At 48.4% G+C, this 17,255-nt stretch overlaps 1 protein-coding gene across 3 annotated transcripts in view; it reads left to right on the top strand.

The window, feature by feature from the left end:
* Window positions 1-17,255, top strand: part of LOC108083749 (lachesin) — a 128,173-nt gene that overhangs the window by 81,257 nt on the left and 29,661 nt on the right. For 2 of the 3 annotated variants that reach the window (XM_017179665.3, XM_070287163.1), the window contains one exon: window positions 14,436-14,549. In XM_017179665.3, the coding sequence (XP_017035154.1) occupies window positions 14,436-14,549 (114 nt within the window). Of the gene's footprint in view, window positions 1-14,435; window positions 14,550-15,275; window positions 16,102-17,255 lie in introns of those variants that run through there. The other variant, XM_070287164.1, reaches the window with a different exon arrangement.

The following is a 17,255-nucleotide window of genomic DNA, read 5'->3' on the forward strand; positions in this document are numbered from 1 at the left end:
ACGCAAAATGTACACCGTCTCACGCACGTCTTGCCTCGCAATTAAGCCAGGTATACAGGTACGCCAGGCAGACCAGGTATTCCGGAGATTCTAGGGTGGAGTTCGGGGTAGTTTAACTGGCCGCCCAGTTTCTGTAAATAATGCACGTAGCGTGCAGTTGCAGTTGCAGTTGCACCTGCTCGGGGATAAACTTTTATTTACTGTGAAATTCAATTTAGTTTTTATTTCGGCTTCAGCAACAGCAACACCGCTTGTTGATTATTCCAGAGCCGCTCGAGAGCTGCTCGGGGCCAGGCAGATAATTAAATGCAAAATATTTTATATTTATTTCGAGGCTTATGCAAATGGAGTCTTGAGCCGCAAGATAGTAAAACTTTGCAGGCATTTCCCCAGCGCTCATTACAATATTTGCATACGCTTATTTCGGTCGCAACTAAGTTTTGCTCTTGCTTCTGCTTTCATGCCTTCGTGCTTTCGCCAGTTGATAAAACGTCTCGCTCACGCAAGTTTGTAGCATGAAAATCGGCAGAATCAAGGAGTTCGAGGGAGTGGCGAGTGGAGAGTGGCAAGTCGAGAGTATCAATATCAATAAAAATCACACTTTGCAACTTGAGCGATAAATTCAAAGTGCCATTCCGATACTTTAATCCCAGGGACATAATGTCAGCCTGATGACGACGTGATTTCATGCAAAGCATGTAGCCAGGAGAGCCCAACAAGCGCCGGCCAGAGACCCGCCATGAAACCCAAGGACTGTAAACAATTGCCCGGGTCGTCTAAACAACGCCCCAGTTTGGAAAGGGGGAGTGGGAGTGGGGCCAGCAAACGGGTCACGGAAAAAGGGAAAACTGCAGAGGAAAGCTGGAAAATAAAAAGTGCTGCGGCGGCGGCTACGGCTGCTAGGCCGAGAAAACGGAGCAGAAAAAATGTGGCCCAATAAAATCAAACAACAAACGTGATGCCATAGCCGATGCCGATGTCGATGTCGATGGCCATGTGGATGTCGATCCCGATGCAAAGTGCGAGAGAATCAATTGTGTGTTGACATTTTTATCAGTACCCTTGAAGCAGTGCGTGCATGGGCATCTCGTAAACTGAAATATTCGAGGAACTGCTAGCTGGGCAGCAGCAAGAAGGAGCCAGGAGCAGGAGCAGGCGGCTCAAATCAGTGCCAGGAGGGATGGCCCTGACAATGTTGACCCTTTTTTGCGCTAGATCAAACGTGCCCGACCCGGAGCTGATAGCTTCGTTAGATGAAAGGTGCGACCCGCCTGAATTATACATGTAAAAGCACGGTGTTGTGTGTGCACTAAAAGAAAATATCCAGAGGAAGTAAATAACTTTAAAAATTGTAGAAAATATTCTAAAGATTAACTTGAGTTTAATTAAATATAATTAAAATTTTTTTTAATAAATTTAAATTATTAATTATATTAAAAAAATAATATCACAACTCAATGTAGTATTTTTAAACCCATTTTCTTATTACCTTTCGTAATTAGCTCAATTTTTCTGTGTGCATAAATGAAAAAACCTTAAAATAAACTTAAGGTGTACTTTGCAAATTCCTGATACGCAAGCATTACGAAGTCAAACTTCTTGTTTTTATGTTAGTTTGTCGCACATTATTTCCTCCAGTGTACGCGTGCGAAGAGCGACAGTTGTAAGTTGTTTATGGCGATTGGCCTGCGTCTCCTTTATGCTAATGCCGTTGTGTGCGTCCCACGTGGCGTATGCGTGTTCTGCTTTTCAAGTTTGATTGGGTTCGACAGCGTCTGAATCTGGCGAATATGCCGATGCCGATGCGAATGCCAAGGCTGATGAAACTTCTGTCAAGGCAACCGTTTAATTGTGCATCATAAGCCGCTTACTTAATTATAGCGTTCGGCTCCTGGCGTAATTAAAGGCGGAGTAGTTGGATTGCCGCCGTGTCTATCCGAACGAAATGAATAAAATTATCGCACACACGAGCCCACGCAAGCACAAAGCCGTTTCCAGTAACTACTTGGAGAGCCGTAATGAGCCGATCCTTCAGTCTTTCTGAGTGTGTGTGGTTACACAGGGAGAAAAAGTGGGAGAAATATAGATAAAACAACTGATAAACTGTTTTTAAACTATTACAATTACTTAGTCAATAGGTAACTAAACTTTATTGTTTAAAAAGTTATATTTCGAACTCAAAACCTAAAAATGTTATCAAATCTGGTTTAGCTCAAGAAAAAAGCAACACGAAATCTTTTTAAATCAAGATTATACTTCTTTCCATAGTCCTTCTCTCAGTGCATGTATTGAGGAGTGTAAGTTGTTGGTGTGTGCGACCTGACAACCGCTGTGCGTGCTGGGGTATTAGTGTCAAAGGCAACCATTGACAGGTCGAGCTCATCAGGCAAGTAGGAGGTTGAACTGGATGCCGGCAGCTGGGAGCCTGGGAACTTGGGAGATGCGGCGAACACAAGCGATGCTGATTGCTGGCGATGCCGCCGATTGTTGCCACCGCCTGTGGTTGCCGTAAACTTAACAGCAAACAATTATACGCACACGTACACATGCACGCTGCAAGCACACACGCACACCCGAACAGTGGGAAAACAGCCGCAGGATTTGCCATCTCCGTTTGCACACTCGCACGCAGAGAGACGAGCGAGTGTTGTTGTCCTTGTAACACTTAAAATTTAGCACCAAGGCTGTTTGTTTGCTTATCTCACTTGGCATCTGATTCCCCATCCGCCCCGTAATCCCGCGCATCATCTCATTTGCGTCTGTGCTTGCCACTCTCTCACTCACTCTGGCGAGCTGGCACTTTAAGTCTAGTTTGCCAACTATTACGACATTGCTGCGTAATTAATTTCCCCACCAGCACCACCTCCCGTTCGGCATTTCCCATTTCCATTCTCGCAGTCCCAGTCGCATTCGCATTCGCATTCGGATTCCCTTTCCCTTTCTCCTTGCCGACGGACACTACTGCACTCTCTGGCCAGCCTTTGTCCGTGTGACATTACAAGGTTAATTTCAGCTTAATGTCACCGGGCGACTAAGTTATGTGGCCACTTAAATTCCAAGCGACATCATTGTCAGCCATAACCCCTTGCTGCCCCCCTTTTTTGGCCCCTTGCACTTGGCCCTGTCGCATTTTTCATACATTTTCCATGCATTTTTGCTTTGTCTGCCGGCTCTAGCTCAGGCCTTTGTTGAAGTATTTAAATGGTTTGCCTGTCCATGAAAAATGCACCATGTCCTAGCACACACACTCTCTAGTTATCATGCTTTGTACTACACACAGAGTGTGTGTGTGTGTGTGTTGACCCGCATGCGGAGCTTATTGAGCCAGTGTTGGCCCCGTTCGAGATACAGGAACTTTAAGAGCCATCTCGGTAGATTTTCATATAGTTTATGCAATCAGTCACACATTCGGTAAACTGCCAATGATATAGGAGTGGAGTTCCCCAGCAGACACTACAGGTCAGACATAGCACATTCCGTCCACAATTCCGCTTCCCTAATCCGATTTGTTTCTCTTTGTGCGTTATTTTCGCCTTTGTTGCTGTTGTGGTTGCTGCCGCCATTGCTCCTGCTTTTTCACACTTTATGCATTCTGTTTTAAGCACACATACGTGCATTCTGCAACATACCGCAGCTCCTGTTGGCTAAAACACAGCGAAACAATGCGCCAGCTGAAACAAAAAGCCAGTTAGCGAGTCAACAGCAAGCGGAAGGACGAACGGACAATGGGGAGAAGAGGAAGAGGAGGAGGAGGAGGAGGAGGCAGGAATCGCATTATATACGACATATATACGTACGTATGTACGTATAGTATATAGCTGGGGGGAATCGTATTTACGCGAGCGGCACCACGCGAACCGCACTGATGAAAAGCCGGGAAAAACCTGGAAAACCTCCTAATTAAGTTGACCCCCGTGCACCACGCTTCTCTCTCTCCCTCTGTGTCCGCACTCCTTGCTTCCTTGCACTTTTTCCACCATTTTCGGGCACTGCATTGCGAACCGAAAATTAGGCCACGAGCCCCGACTCAATGGCTGAGTTCGTGCTCGAGTTTTTCTCCCCATTTTCTTGCCAGTCGACGACTAGAAAGTGTAATACATATTTTTCTGTATGCAGGTAGGAAAATTTGCATATACGCATTTTTCAGGCGTTGCTGAATTTCCCGGCTGCTAGCAATCGTTAGCTACATGTCCGGTAAATTTCCACTTTTTGCTCAGCGATTTCTAAGGTAATTTATTTTGCATTCTGGCCTAGACCTCCAGGGTGGCAAATGTGCAAACAAAGACCGAAAGAATTCCCCGCTGCAGGTTTAAAGCTTCGGGATTTCGTTTTTTTTTCTTTTCTTTTATAATGTTCCGCGCACTCTTTAGTTTTTGTTGCTTTGTGTTCCAGCTCACGAAACTTTCCCTGCTGCACGTGCAGCATGTCACATTTTCCATCGCACTCCACTGAATTAAACGGGGCTCCGAGAGAATTGTGCTTGTGCAAAAGTTGGGCATGCCACGGCTGTGAGAATTGTGTGAATTTCATTTGACGCCACCTCGAAAATTACAAAAATTTCATTTGACACGCAGAAATATTTAATATGCACAAGCAACACAGGGAACTCTGAGCGGGAGGCTGGAAGCCGGCAAAAGGGAGCCCGTCGGCAGTGTCCTTGCCTGAAAGTCATGATATATTCAAATTCATTTCGTTGCGCATTAAACGGCAAACAAATAGCATGAATTTGCAGCATTTTTGTCGGAATTCGGCGACATCCCACTGTTCTCACTTCCGGAATCGGCCTGCATAAATTATTGGCGAGGGCCGAGGGCCGTTTGGAGATTTTTATCATTTTGTTTACCGAATTCAATTTCAGTTTTATCGCATGCAATTTACATGCTGCCTGCTGTCCATTTTGACATCATGATTGATGTCCTATGCTGGCGACAGTCAATTATCGTCAATCACTTGGCTACAAAACAGCCCGCCGTGCTCTCACGTACGAAAAACGGTCGGAAAAGCGAAGAAAAGCATCTACTTCCGCTTTTTCTCTACGCTGACTTGCAGCATTACTCATACGCAAACACAGGTTGCGTATACGCAGCACCGTCGGCAGGCAGGAATTCGGTAATAACTTTGATTACTCAATCTGCCCGGCAGGCAAAAGGCAAGAGAGCACTTTAATGCTTAAAGCCAGGACTTTCAGACACCCCGCTCGGTTATCGCGAAATTGAAATCATTGCCGTCATTTGGAAACCATTACGTATGATATATGCGCTAATCTGATATGCAGGCTTCCCCCTGGAACCCGGAACCCGGAACCCACAACGCACAAACAAACACTCGCAGACCCAAATCGAGTGAATAAAAATGTCACCGAAAGCGGCAACAACAATCAAAAAATACAATTTATACACGGAGCCCTGCACAAAGGACCCACGAAAAGGCGCTGCCGCTGCCGCCGGCGAAAAGCAAACTAAACTCGTTGTCCTTGCCACGAAGGATGTGTGTGCATGCAACACACTCGCTAAGTAGCTGGTGGATTGGAGTGGATGGGATTGGATGGTGGATGGGGGATGAAAACGGGTGGCGCTGGTGGTTTCGGCGCGTGATCCTGCGAAAAGGTTGCCCGGGCAATTGAGTGTGAAAATTTTGTAGGCATAAGCGAAGCACCAAGAGGTTGACTAATGCACGAGCAGGCACTCAACTGCCGTGTCGATGCCTCCCTGGATCCCAGGGAGCCCGAGTTCGAGCCCAGCCCATACCCAAGCCCCAGCCTGGGCCCTCTTCCCGGCCAGAAGTTGCTCTGACAGCTTATGAGCCAGGTCAAAGGACTGCCAGGTGGCAGGAATATGACGCTAAGGCTGAGGCCGCGGCCGTGGCAGGGACAAGGGCAAGAACAGGCGACGAAGCCGTCGACAAGTCAATAAATATGCTCCCAGATATTCATGGGCGACATGTGCTCAAAACCGAAATCCGTAACGGGGGCGAAAGGCCTGGCTTAATCACGTGGCGACGACACTCGTATGTAGCTTGTTACGTCTAATGCCGAGGGTCCTGCCAGACGTCAGAGCATTGACATTGATTTGTTTTTCGCCCTGTCGTCCGTCCTGATGAGTCCACTCCGCGTCTCTGCTTCTCTGCGTCTCACTTATTCGGGGATTGTAATACGCTTTTGATTCGCCCGAAATTCCATTTTTCACAATTTAATGCGCATTTCGCTACGTGTTGTCGTCACCGGGGCCATCTGGAACGTGCCCGGAGCCACTGGGCCCGGAAAGCACGCAGGCCAGGCTCCGTCTGGGCCTCCGGCCCACATCTATCATAGCCCGGGCATTTGTCACGTGAGGGACAACGTGATTTCATTTTCCTGTCGCCATAAAGGTGACACATTGCATTCGTCCTGCTCCATTTGTTGTGTATTAGTCTAAGTACGAGTGATTTTGTACTTGTGTGGGTTTCTATTTCTGTTTATATTTCCGTTTGGATCTGTGCATCTCCTTTTTGTTGCTTTAAATGATCTGCTTGAAGTGTGTGGGGGACAAGCACTCGCAATTTATTCGGCGGTCGAGCGAGAAGCTTTCCATTGATTTTCATGGCGCAGGCTGGCTAACATGTTGTTAAACCGCAGCAACGCGAGCAAACAAATTGCCCACAGCAGTTGGCCAAAAATTGTTCAACATAACTTCAGATTTTATGGGCCACATGTGTGCGAAAAAGGAGGTCGGTCGGCGGCGGAGGAGCATGTGGGCATTCATTGCGGGCTCAGTGGTGCGGTGGGCGCCAGAGTTTACTATCAGTTGGCCGGCGTGGCTGCGAAATTAGCGCTCCACTACCTCTCCGCGGTTCTCCATCGCTCTTCATGGTTCTCTGGTGCTAACCTGGCCAACAATAGTCTTTTTCACCGTGTTCACCTTCCCCCGCCATCCACCCGTTCGACTTGTTCGCCGTCTTTTGCGGCTTGGCCAAGTTTCATGTCAAAAGTGCACTCCATGAATATTTCACTTGCAATCACATTGTTTTCCCGCTAACTTTTTAGATTGTTTTAACATGTGGCGGAAGTGGGCGTGGCCGGCCGTGGGAGTGGCACGTAGCGTTGCAACAACAGTATCAAACTTTGGTTTTCACTCAATTTTGGCAATGCTTGCCACAACCTTGCCGCCCACCGCTAGCCTCCCAGCGATCCGAAATAGTTTGGAAATTTCAGGTCCTTCCACGCAGAGAAATGTGCTGTATTTTAAGAGACTCTTTAATATATGGTGCATATTTATTGGAAATTTTAAAGGTAAAGAATATCATTTAAACAGAAATTCATGCAGACAATATCCTTATGCCCATACTCATGGTCTCCTTATTTGGTAACTAGATATGAAATCAACGAAAATTTTCCTGACTGCAAATGTTGGTCTTGCTGCACTTTCGTGTGTGTGTGCTGAGGTAATCCTTGATTCCCTTGTGCTAAATTTGCCAGTTCAGTTTGGTTTTCTAACGTTGCCCTTTGTGCTTGGCACGTTAATAGTGCCAGGAGCTCCGGGCTCCGGACTCTGGGTTTGTCTTGCCGAAATATGGGAGATTTATGCAGACGTCTGGCCAGCCAGTCAAGACGAAGGCCACTTTGGCAGGTGTAGCCGCTCAAGAGAGAGTGTTACGTGCTGGCCCCTACAACTGCCAACTGCCATGAAATGCACCTGCTTATATCTGCTTCTTTGGCGCTCTATCATGGGATTGCTCCGGCTTAAAGTTTGCCCGAGCTGTCAGTAGTTTTTCCGCGCTCAGTGCGCCGTTTAATGAATTTCCCTTATTTTTTGTTGTTGTCCCTTTGTTTGTCCTTTTTCTGTGTAGTGCTGGAGTGCTCGGTACTCGGTGCACGGATGCTAGCAAGTGCTCGGCAAGCTGTTCCAGCGCCGTTTCATTTGTCGCAGTTGCATCGCACATCTCCATGCGCCACCGGAGCGCCGGGGCGCCGAGCAGGTGCGTCCCAGGGCCGAGCTCTCGAAATTACAGCAGCTGTTGCTGGAACAATGAACGACGAACAGCCCTGGCATTTTCTATGTTTTATGCACTTTGCGTGCTACCAAATTTGGCCATTTTTTTGCCTAGTCTCCCCGGGCTGGGCGGGTACTGCGGAATGCAAAATGCAAACAGCAGACTGCAAACAGCAAACAGCAAACACTTTTGACGAAGGTCAGCGGGCGCAGGGGGAGTGAGACTAAACTAAAAAAACTTGTTTGATAATTTTCTACTCAAATTGAATATCTGCAACTGTATATGTGAGGCAAACTTTTCTTATTCTCTGCGAATAACTTTAATGGAAAAACTTTGAATATCAAACCGCAAAAACAAAAAATCGTTGCCAGCGAGCGGAGGAGTGGAGGAGCGGAAGAGGAAGGGGCCTCAGGGCTTCAGAATGGGCACTAAAATTGGAAAATTGAAATTGAATTGTGGACACACATACATACAGATAGGGAATCGAGCCGGGCTGACCAGACACAAACAGAAAACTTGCAACTCCAATTCGACTTTCGTTTCGATTCGGTTCAATGAGTTCATATTCACCTCTGGGGAGCGGAGAATAAAAATTAAATCAAATAAATATGCAGGATATAGTCCTGCGGCACGTGTGGCTACAAATGAGAGGCGAGTCCTCCGGGACACTGGCTGCGGATCAGGGCCCAAGTGGCACAAAGTCATTGGGTTTATTAGCACTCGAGCGCCAAATCCCAAGACAACAGGCAACACGCAGAGCTGGGCAGGCATGGCCGGAAACCCTTCCGTGGCGGAACTCGCCTCTGCTGACATTATTTCGTTATTATCCACATCAAGGAGTCGATTGACAGGAGCACAGGCACGTGCTGCCAACGCCTTTATCCGTCCTGCAAAAATATTGTCGCAGCCAACGAGCCTGGCTCGAAGCTGGCTAGCCAGCTACAAAAGAAATTATATTTACCAGGCCAGGAAGATCCAAAGCAAAACAAAACCAAAATAGGCACAAGTCAGGTCACAGGACGAAGGCAGAAGAGCAGAGAAAACAGCAAAGGAATCAAATAAAATGCCAGCGACATGGCATCGAGGGTCGTGCCAAGTCCTGTGTCGTCCCGACAGCCTCCACTCCTAGCAAGTGCGTGCTGCTGACTTTTGGCCTGGCCCACCTATTTTTTGTGCCGACGCCAAAGGACTCCCCTCTAGTCCTCTACCGAATGTTTCCGCAGCAGATAAATACAACATTTGACACTTCATTATTGTGCCCGCAGCGTAATCGAATCAATTCAATTCCAGGTCCTTGGCTGGCCACGTCAGGCCTTGTCATGGTGTCAAAAGTGCTAGGTCCTCGCCCGCATCCGCTTTCGCTTTCGCATTCACATCCGCATTCGCATCCGCAGGACCCGTCGCCCCGTTCATTGTTCGCTGAGAGCCCCCAGGCTCAAGGCAGCTTGCCCTGTTGACACATTCGCTTAAACGTATTAAATTGTTTGCCGTCGCCTTTTGGCATCGACGGACCTCGTTGGCGGAGCTTTGTAGCTGACGCACAGTTTTTTTCCAGTTTTTCTTGGCTTTCTTATTTTTTTTTTTTTTTTATTTGTGTGTTTGGTTCGTTCTGGGCCAGGCCAGCACTCGGGGATCCTTGATGGCCCTCCGTTTGCTTTTGCGTGCGGAAGTGCGCCCAGCGTAGTCGTATCTGTATCCGCATTTGGCCCTGTCACACTAAAAGTAATCGATTACCTTGTTACCGGATATGAGCGTATCCGTTGGGGGCCCTCTGACCAGGTCCCCAAACCCACGACAAATGATGGGTGTGCGGCGTTTAATTGAGTTTAATTGGGGCTGGCCGCAGTGCCTGGCTATTTATGCAATAATCATTGTTTAATTACAAAACCAAATAAATACTCTAATACTCCTGGCATGCAGTTTGGGCCTTTGATGCGGGCTCATGGGGCTAAATAAATTATGCAAGACACGAATACTCCAATTTCTCTGTGCGTGTGCGTGTGTGTTTGAACAATTGAATTAATTCAGGGCTCAGTGGAGAGCACTGGCCCAAAAGTATGCTTAAATATTTAAGTGCATTTTAACACTTTACACGCACACGCACACCCAAGGAAAAGATGCAGACGCACAAACACTCACACTCAGATGGGCAGATTGACATATAAAATTGATTAGCAAATCAACAGCAAGTGCATTAAATTATCTCCCCATCCATCGCAATCCTCTGACGGCCGTCCGTAAATTTGTCAACTTTCATTGGATGGGCATAATAAAATGCACTTTATGAACTCTGCCCGACATCTGACAAATATTCTTAAATGCACTAAACCAATTAGCCACACACATGGCCAGGATCTGCGTAGAGGATGTCCTTTTTTTTTTTTTTTTTTTTTTTTTTATTGAAAAGAATATAGGCTTAAGTACATATGTTACAGAGGATGGATAGGGTGGAAAGTCCGCACCCGTGGGACTGCCGCAAAGCTATACTTCACGGGGGCGGTTGGCGGTCCTGTTGCCGCTCATCGGTCGCCTTCGGTGCGACGGGTCTGCTCCCGGCGCCTCAGCTCTCGCATCACGGTTGCTGCCATTTCGGCAGCCGCATTCCATTTGGAGGGGGTCTCCAACATGCAACCGACTAAGTTGTCGGGTGTCAGGCGGCAGTTCATTGCCGCTTCCAGCGCGGCTCGTTCCGCCGAGAATAGGGGGCATACGAAGAATGCATGCTCCGCGTCCTCAGTAAAAGCGCTGCCACAGTAGTCGCAGTACGGGTCGACCTCATGCTTAAACCTGTGGAGGTAGGCCTTGAAGCAACCATGTCCTGTGATGATCTGCGTGGTGTAGTAGTCCAGCTGACCATGTCGTCTCTGCAACCAGGGAACCAGATCGGGGATGAGCCTGTAGGTCCATCGTCCTGTGCTCGCGTTGTTCCATCTATCCTGCCATCGAGCCATGGTGCTGCTTCTCTGGATTCTGCTACCTGAGTTCCCAGTCCTGCGCTCCTCTGCCAGTAGGTCTATTGGGATTGCTCCCGACACCACCAATGCAGCTTCTTCTGACACCGTGCAGAAGCAGCTCGAGATGCGCAAAGCGCAGCGTCTGTAGACAGACTTACACTGCCGGCTGTAGCTGACAGTCCTCATGGCTTCCGCCCAAATCGGCGCGGCGTACAAGATGGTCGAGGTCACCACTGTAGCTATTAATCGTCTGCTATGCTGCTTTGGGCCACGGGTGTTGGCCATCATCCTAGAGATAGCGGCAGTGGCCTTAGATGCCTTGGCCGCTGCGTACTCCAGGTGGCTCTTAAAATTCAGCCTATGGTCGATCATGACTCCGAGGTACTTGATCGCCGGACTGGACTCGACGTATGTCGAGCCGACCCGGAAGGTGACCTTCTCTACGGTCTTTCTACTGCTTATGAGCACTGCTTCCGTTTTGTGTTCGGCGAGCGAGAGACCGTTGTCTTTCAGCCAAGACATCATCATGTCGATTGCAATGCTGCATTTAGCAGAGACATCGGACAGGTGCTTCTCCACCGTGACCAGCGCTATATCGTCAGCGAACCCTACTACGGCGCAGCCATCTGGTAGTGGAAGTCTCAGGATCCCGTCATACATGACGTTCCACAGGATTGGCCCAAGAACAGATCCCTGGGGTACACCACCTGTCACGTGGTGCATCTGGTTGCCGTCGTCGGATGTGTACAGAAGGACGCGATCTTTGAAGTAGTCCGCTATCAGGAGGGTGAGGTTCCCTGATATGCCGCCGTGTTGGAGTGCCTGCAAGACTAAGCTCCAATTTGCTGAGTTAAAAGCGTTTTTGACATCTAGGGTGGTGACCAGGCAGTATTGCTTGGTGCCTCCCTGCCATCTTTCGCCTTCAATCGCGTTTGCTGCCATTAGCGTTACCTCTCGTATCGCGTCGATCGTGCTCCGCTTCTTCCTGAAACCGTGCTGCTGATTCGATAGAGCTCCACGCTCTTCGATCTCTCTCTCCAACTTGTTGCAGATTATGCGCTCAAATATCTTCCCCAGTGTGTTGAGCATGCACAGGGGGCGATATGAGGACGGGTCGTCATTCATTTTGCCTGGTTTAGGGATAAGCACTAGTCTCTGCTGCTTCCATACTCTTGGAAAAGTGCGCTCCGCAATGCACCTGTTGTATACCTGTGCAAATAGGCTTGGGAATGACTTCATTATGGCATGAAGTGCAGCGTTGGGAATGCCATCGGGTCCCGGGGCTTTGGCTGCCTTGCTGCTGGCCAACGCGCACAGTATTTCCTCCTCGTTGGTGAAGATCGCTTCACTCGCAGCTATGTTTGGCAGCACGAGGGGCGGCTGCGACGGGAACAGCGTGGAGATTATAGCTCCAAGTTGTTCCTGGGAGGTTGGAGTCGGCGGTCTGTAGAGTTTGCCCATGACCAGCTTGTAGGCCGAGCCGAAGGGTTCCTGGTCTGCTGCATCGCACAGCTCTTGGAAGCACCTGCTCTTACTCGTCTTAATAGCGATTTTGAGGGCTTTTTTCTTCTCCTTGTAGCGTGTCTCGAACAGCGCTTGCGTGGGACGCCCTCTACTTCGTTGACATCTTCGCCTTGCAGAGAGGCACTCGCTCCTGGCGACGGATATCTCATGATTCCACCAGGGGACTGGTCTCCTTCCATTTCCTCTAGTGGAGCTCGCCATGGCGGCATCACAAGCAGCCTTGATTCTCGCAGATAATATGCCGGCGCAGGTGTTGGCGTCGCCAGTGATGACGTTGCCATCCATACTGCTTAGGAGTGTGTCTGCGTTAAGGGTGTGTACCTTGTACGCAGATTGCCGGAGAGACGGGCTCTGCTGGCTGTGCGTCGTCTGGGTGATAATGGCTGCGTGGTCGCTGTATGTGAGCAAATCCGTGACCTTCCAGTGGCTGGTCCGGCAGAGCTCCGGGCTGGCGAAAGTCAGGTCAATGATTGACTCTCTGCCTGCCTTGCTATAGGTGCATCTAGCTCCATCGTTCAGGAGACAAACGTCTAATGTGGCCAGGGCGTCCAGAAGGATGGTTCCCCGTTGAGTCGTTTTCGAGCTCCCCCAGGCGGTGGACCACGCATTGAAGTCCCCAGCGATTAGTACTGGGGATCTTCCGCGGGCGTCTCGGGCGATCTCCTGCAAGATGTCCCTAAAGGCATCTATATGCAAGCTCGGGGCTAGGTAGCAGCTATAGATGGTGGTTGCTTGGACCTTGGCCCTTGCATAGCCGGGTCTCGACGCCCTCTGCGACAGGTGTCCGGGGGACTGCCCGCAGCTCCATATGGCTGAACCACCATCCGCACTCTGTTGCCATACTCCCTCTGCCTTTGACTTGTACGGTTCGCTCAGTACAGCAATGTCAATTTTCTCCTCGAAAACCGTCTGTGACAGCAGATCTTGGGCAGCTCTGCAGTGGTTTAAGTTAAGCTGTAAAAACTTAACCATTCTGCGTGTTATGGGTGGCCTTCAGGTACTCCGGGCAGATCCTGCTCAGAGTAGCGTGCGCAGCTTCACCCGCGGGTTTGCCTCCTCTGGTGCATAGGATACACCTGGGCTTGGCTTGGCACGTGTAGTGCTTGTGGCCTTCTTCCCCGCATCTGAAGCAGGAGTTTTGTGTGGCCTTGGCTACTGAGTCTGAGGCCCTGCATCTCGTCGAGGTATGCCCATAGCCCATGCATTTGAAGCACCTCCTTAGCTCAGTCTTCTGTCTGATGCGACAGACGACCCATCCGATTCGGATTTTGCCCTTGTCGAGCAGTCTCCGCGCATGATCAGGCCTGAGGCTGACGGTTGCTGTTTGCGTGCCGCCAAACGCCTTCCGCATCCTAGGTGCAGTGTTGCTTGGGATGTCGCAATCCTCTCCGGCAAACAGAGCCATAGTGACTTCTCCGCCGCTGGTCATCTCGTCCAGGTCGCGAATCTCCACTTGCACAGTTTCCTGCATGACCGCCACCTCTGCTTTATCGGATATGGCCGTCCTGAGTGCTGCCTGCAGCTGCTGTGTGGACGGGTCCTGAGGCTTCTGCATTCTCAATAGAAGTCCGCCATTTGCAGTTCTTCGCAAACCTTGAACATTGTCTTTGAGTCCCTGGAGGGAGGGCTCAGTTTTGACCAGCTTCAGCATATCTGCGTACGAGCCTTCGCTGCATTTTATTAAAATAGCGTCGGCGCGCTGCTTCCTGGGCATGACAGCGTTTGGTGCTCGAATCCCTTTGGGTTCGATGCTCTCCGGTCTCGGTTGGGGATTTCTGGGCTTAGGCTTGGCCCTGACCTGTTGCCATGCCGAATTAGAGGATGTCCTGAGAGCCAGGAGGATGTCCTGAGAGCCAGAGTGTGTGCACACAGACTCGGCAAACCGAGACGAGGCGAGTAATAATATTTTGAGTAATTTACTTTATATTTTGTGGGGAAATACCAAAAGGCATTTGATATTAAAAGTCTGTCTGTGTGTCTTTTTTGCAGTGTCCGCCCAGAGCCTGATGACGAAGAACGAGCCCATGTTCATATCACGTTCAGAGACATTCAAATTTATCACCGGCGAGACAATAGTGCTGCCTTGCGAGGTGGCCAACACGGGTAAGTAAAGGGAAATGAGAAGTGAGAGAAAGAGAAGGAGAGGTGGAGAAGGAAAAGGAAAATCCCATTTTCCATCGGGCATACCGACATGACCAGGTTCGCCCACGCAGTTTGCATTTAAATGCTGAGGTCGAAGGCTCTGCCATACAAATAATTAAGCCGACATTATGCGATGCCCACAACTATGCATTAATCCCCGGGCCAGGACTAAATTTCAGCTCCCTGCTTACTGTCCGGAATTCTCTGTCAGCCCCGACCGCAGAAAAACAGGACCAGCGGTCAAATCGGACATCGGACGTCGGTCGTCGGGCGGCGAGTGGCATCCGTCCAAGACATGTGTAGTGGTCACGGCGTTTTTGCTGCGGTCTTCCGCTCCACTCCAGTCTTGGCATTTGAGAGCTGCTCTGACCAGCGTCCGTGTACGTTTTTCAATTTAAATGCGGTCGTGTGTGCGAGATTATTTGTACATAACAAGGATTTAGCATAAGCAACAGCATGTGAGGATGTGAAATGTGGGAGGAATAAAACCGGGAGGCAGAGGCCAAGACAGCGCCGCCCAAGATGGTCAAAACTTGAGCCACTCGTCGTGGACAAAATGTTACATAAAAACTTCGGACCCAAGACACTAGGGGCACATTTTATGTGTACACTGGAAAAACAATATAAAGTGGGAGGAGTATTTATGATTTTGATTAATAAAACATAAAAAAGTACTATAAAGGGAATCCGAATTTTTGAGGATAAGATTTATCATTCAACTTGGTCAAATTATTTTATTGAAAATTCGTTGTGTATCAATCAAAAATACTACAAAATCTGTACTTTCTCGCCGTGTACTTCGTTTCGCAGACACACTAGTACATATGTACCCGCTTATGTAGACACATTCCCTATGTGCTGGGGAAGTCTGCGGTCTGAGTATCCGTTCATAAGAAAAGGAAATACAGAACAAAGAATTTCATTTGCGTTTCTCATGCACTTGATTGCCTCTGACAAGGACGAACTCTGCAACTTCGACTTGGACGAAGACGAGGACCAAGTCTAAGACCAAGACGAGAACGTTGAGGAGAACGCAGACGGGAACGGGGACGAGCTGGCTACGCAGACGATGCGATACATAGACAATTTCTGCAACAAAATTATAGCTGCGGGCATTTGGGTACTAATAATAAAAAAGCAGGGCACAGAGCAGAAAATACCGGAGTGGATGGAGCTCAAGAAAGTAAATACAAAAAGGAGGCGGCGGCCGGGACAATACAGGACGAGGAAAATAAATTGCCTGGGCGTTGGTTTACCCTGCAGTTTCTCAGTTCCCCAGTTCCCCAGTTTCTCCCCTGGCTAAGGCCACATTATGCTAATAAAGTGCCCATACGACAATTTCATTACTGGCATGGCACGGCTCGCGACTTAGGCTCGTCCTTAACCAGAATAATTAAAAACGAAGCCGCGGCTCGATTTCTTGCTTTTTAATAACGCATGCTTTATGGCACGCCGCTCTGCCGAGTGAAATATGATTAGAAGCGATTCGGAATCCAGCGATTTGCGGGTGCAGGTGAGCCGGAACACATCCCTTTTTATGGCCGCGCACATAAAGTGTAAAAAATAATTGATAGAATTTTTAAAACCCCACTAAAACGACGAGTTTTGCAGTGAAACTCTGCAACGGCACTTTGTACAATTTATGCGCATTTTCATTCCGTTTTATGGATGCAAACTCGTAAAATTCGAACGGAAAAATAAAGGAAATCACACAAAGGCGGTGAGCGGAGTGCGTGTGTGAGCATTTCCATATTATATGAAAATGCCTTTAAACACTTATTACGCAGCTTTGAGCCCCGAAAGAGTAATCTTTCAGCTCGAGTGCTCTGGGAAATCGGGAACCGGGAGCTGAGAGCTGGGATCCAGGGCCACTGCAATAGTCGTGCAAACAGTGAAACAGTGAAACATCTCATCATTATCATTTCATTTGAATTTTTATTTGCTCTTCAATGTCTGGCACGCAAAGTCTGTTTATTCCATTGTCTGCTCTCTGTTGTCTGTTTTCCTGTTTGTTTTCACTCCTGCTTTCCCCCATGGCAGCAACAGAGAAGAGAGTTTTCGCACTTGGCTAGAAAGAACCTTCTAGAGTGGAAATACTTGAACTCGTCTATAACAATTTGCGAGGAAAAACCAAATATTTCTTTGATCATACGGGGGAATGGGTGTGGCCGCAATTCTGTCAAAGCGTAATTATAATACCAGTTTCTCAGCTTTGTCTACAATATCCCCTCCACAACCTGACCAGTCAAAGGATGAGCCGGTGTCCTGGCAAAGAAAACAAACAAAGACAGGTGACAAAGTGTTCTTTTGGATCAGTTTAGGCTTCGGACGTTTGCTTAGGCCAATTTGCATGTTAATCCTCAGGCTGTGCCTTTTGAAACAAGTAAATATTATTATATAATTTATGCTTGTAAAGTTTGCCATTCTTAAAACCTTCACAAATATGTGGCCGAGCAATGGCAAGCTCACTTAATCCTTGGTAAAACCGATTTAATTTCCCCTCATAATATTTTCATTAAAAAAGAGCTGGACTGGCAGTCTGCGCTCGTTATACATTGTTGCAATTTTTAAGCTTTTTCAAATCGGCTAATTAATTGCTCTGGCCATTTTATCCACTGCTCAACTTGTCTGCATGCAAAGCCCTTTATGCCGCCGACTGGCCAGTGT

Source organism: Drosophila kikkawai, chromosome 3R (assembly GCF_030179895.1).
Source record: "Drosophila kikkawai strain 14028-0561.14 chromosome 3R, DkikHiC1v2, whole genome shotgun sequence".
NCBI classification, from domain to species: domain Eukaryota; kingdom Metazoa; phylum Arthropoda; class Insecta; order Diptera; family Drosophilidae; genus Drosophila; species Drosophila kikkawai.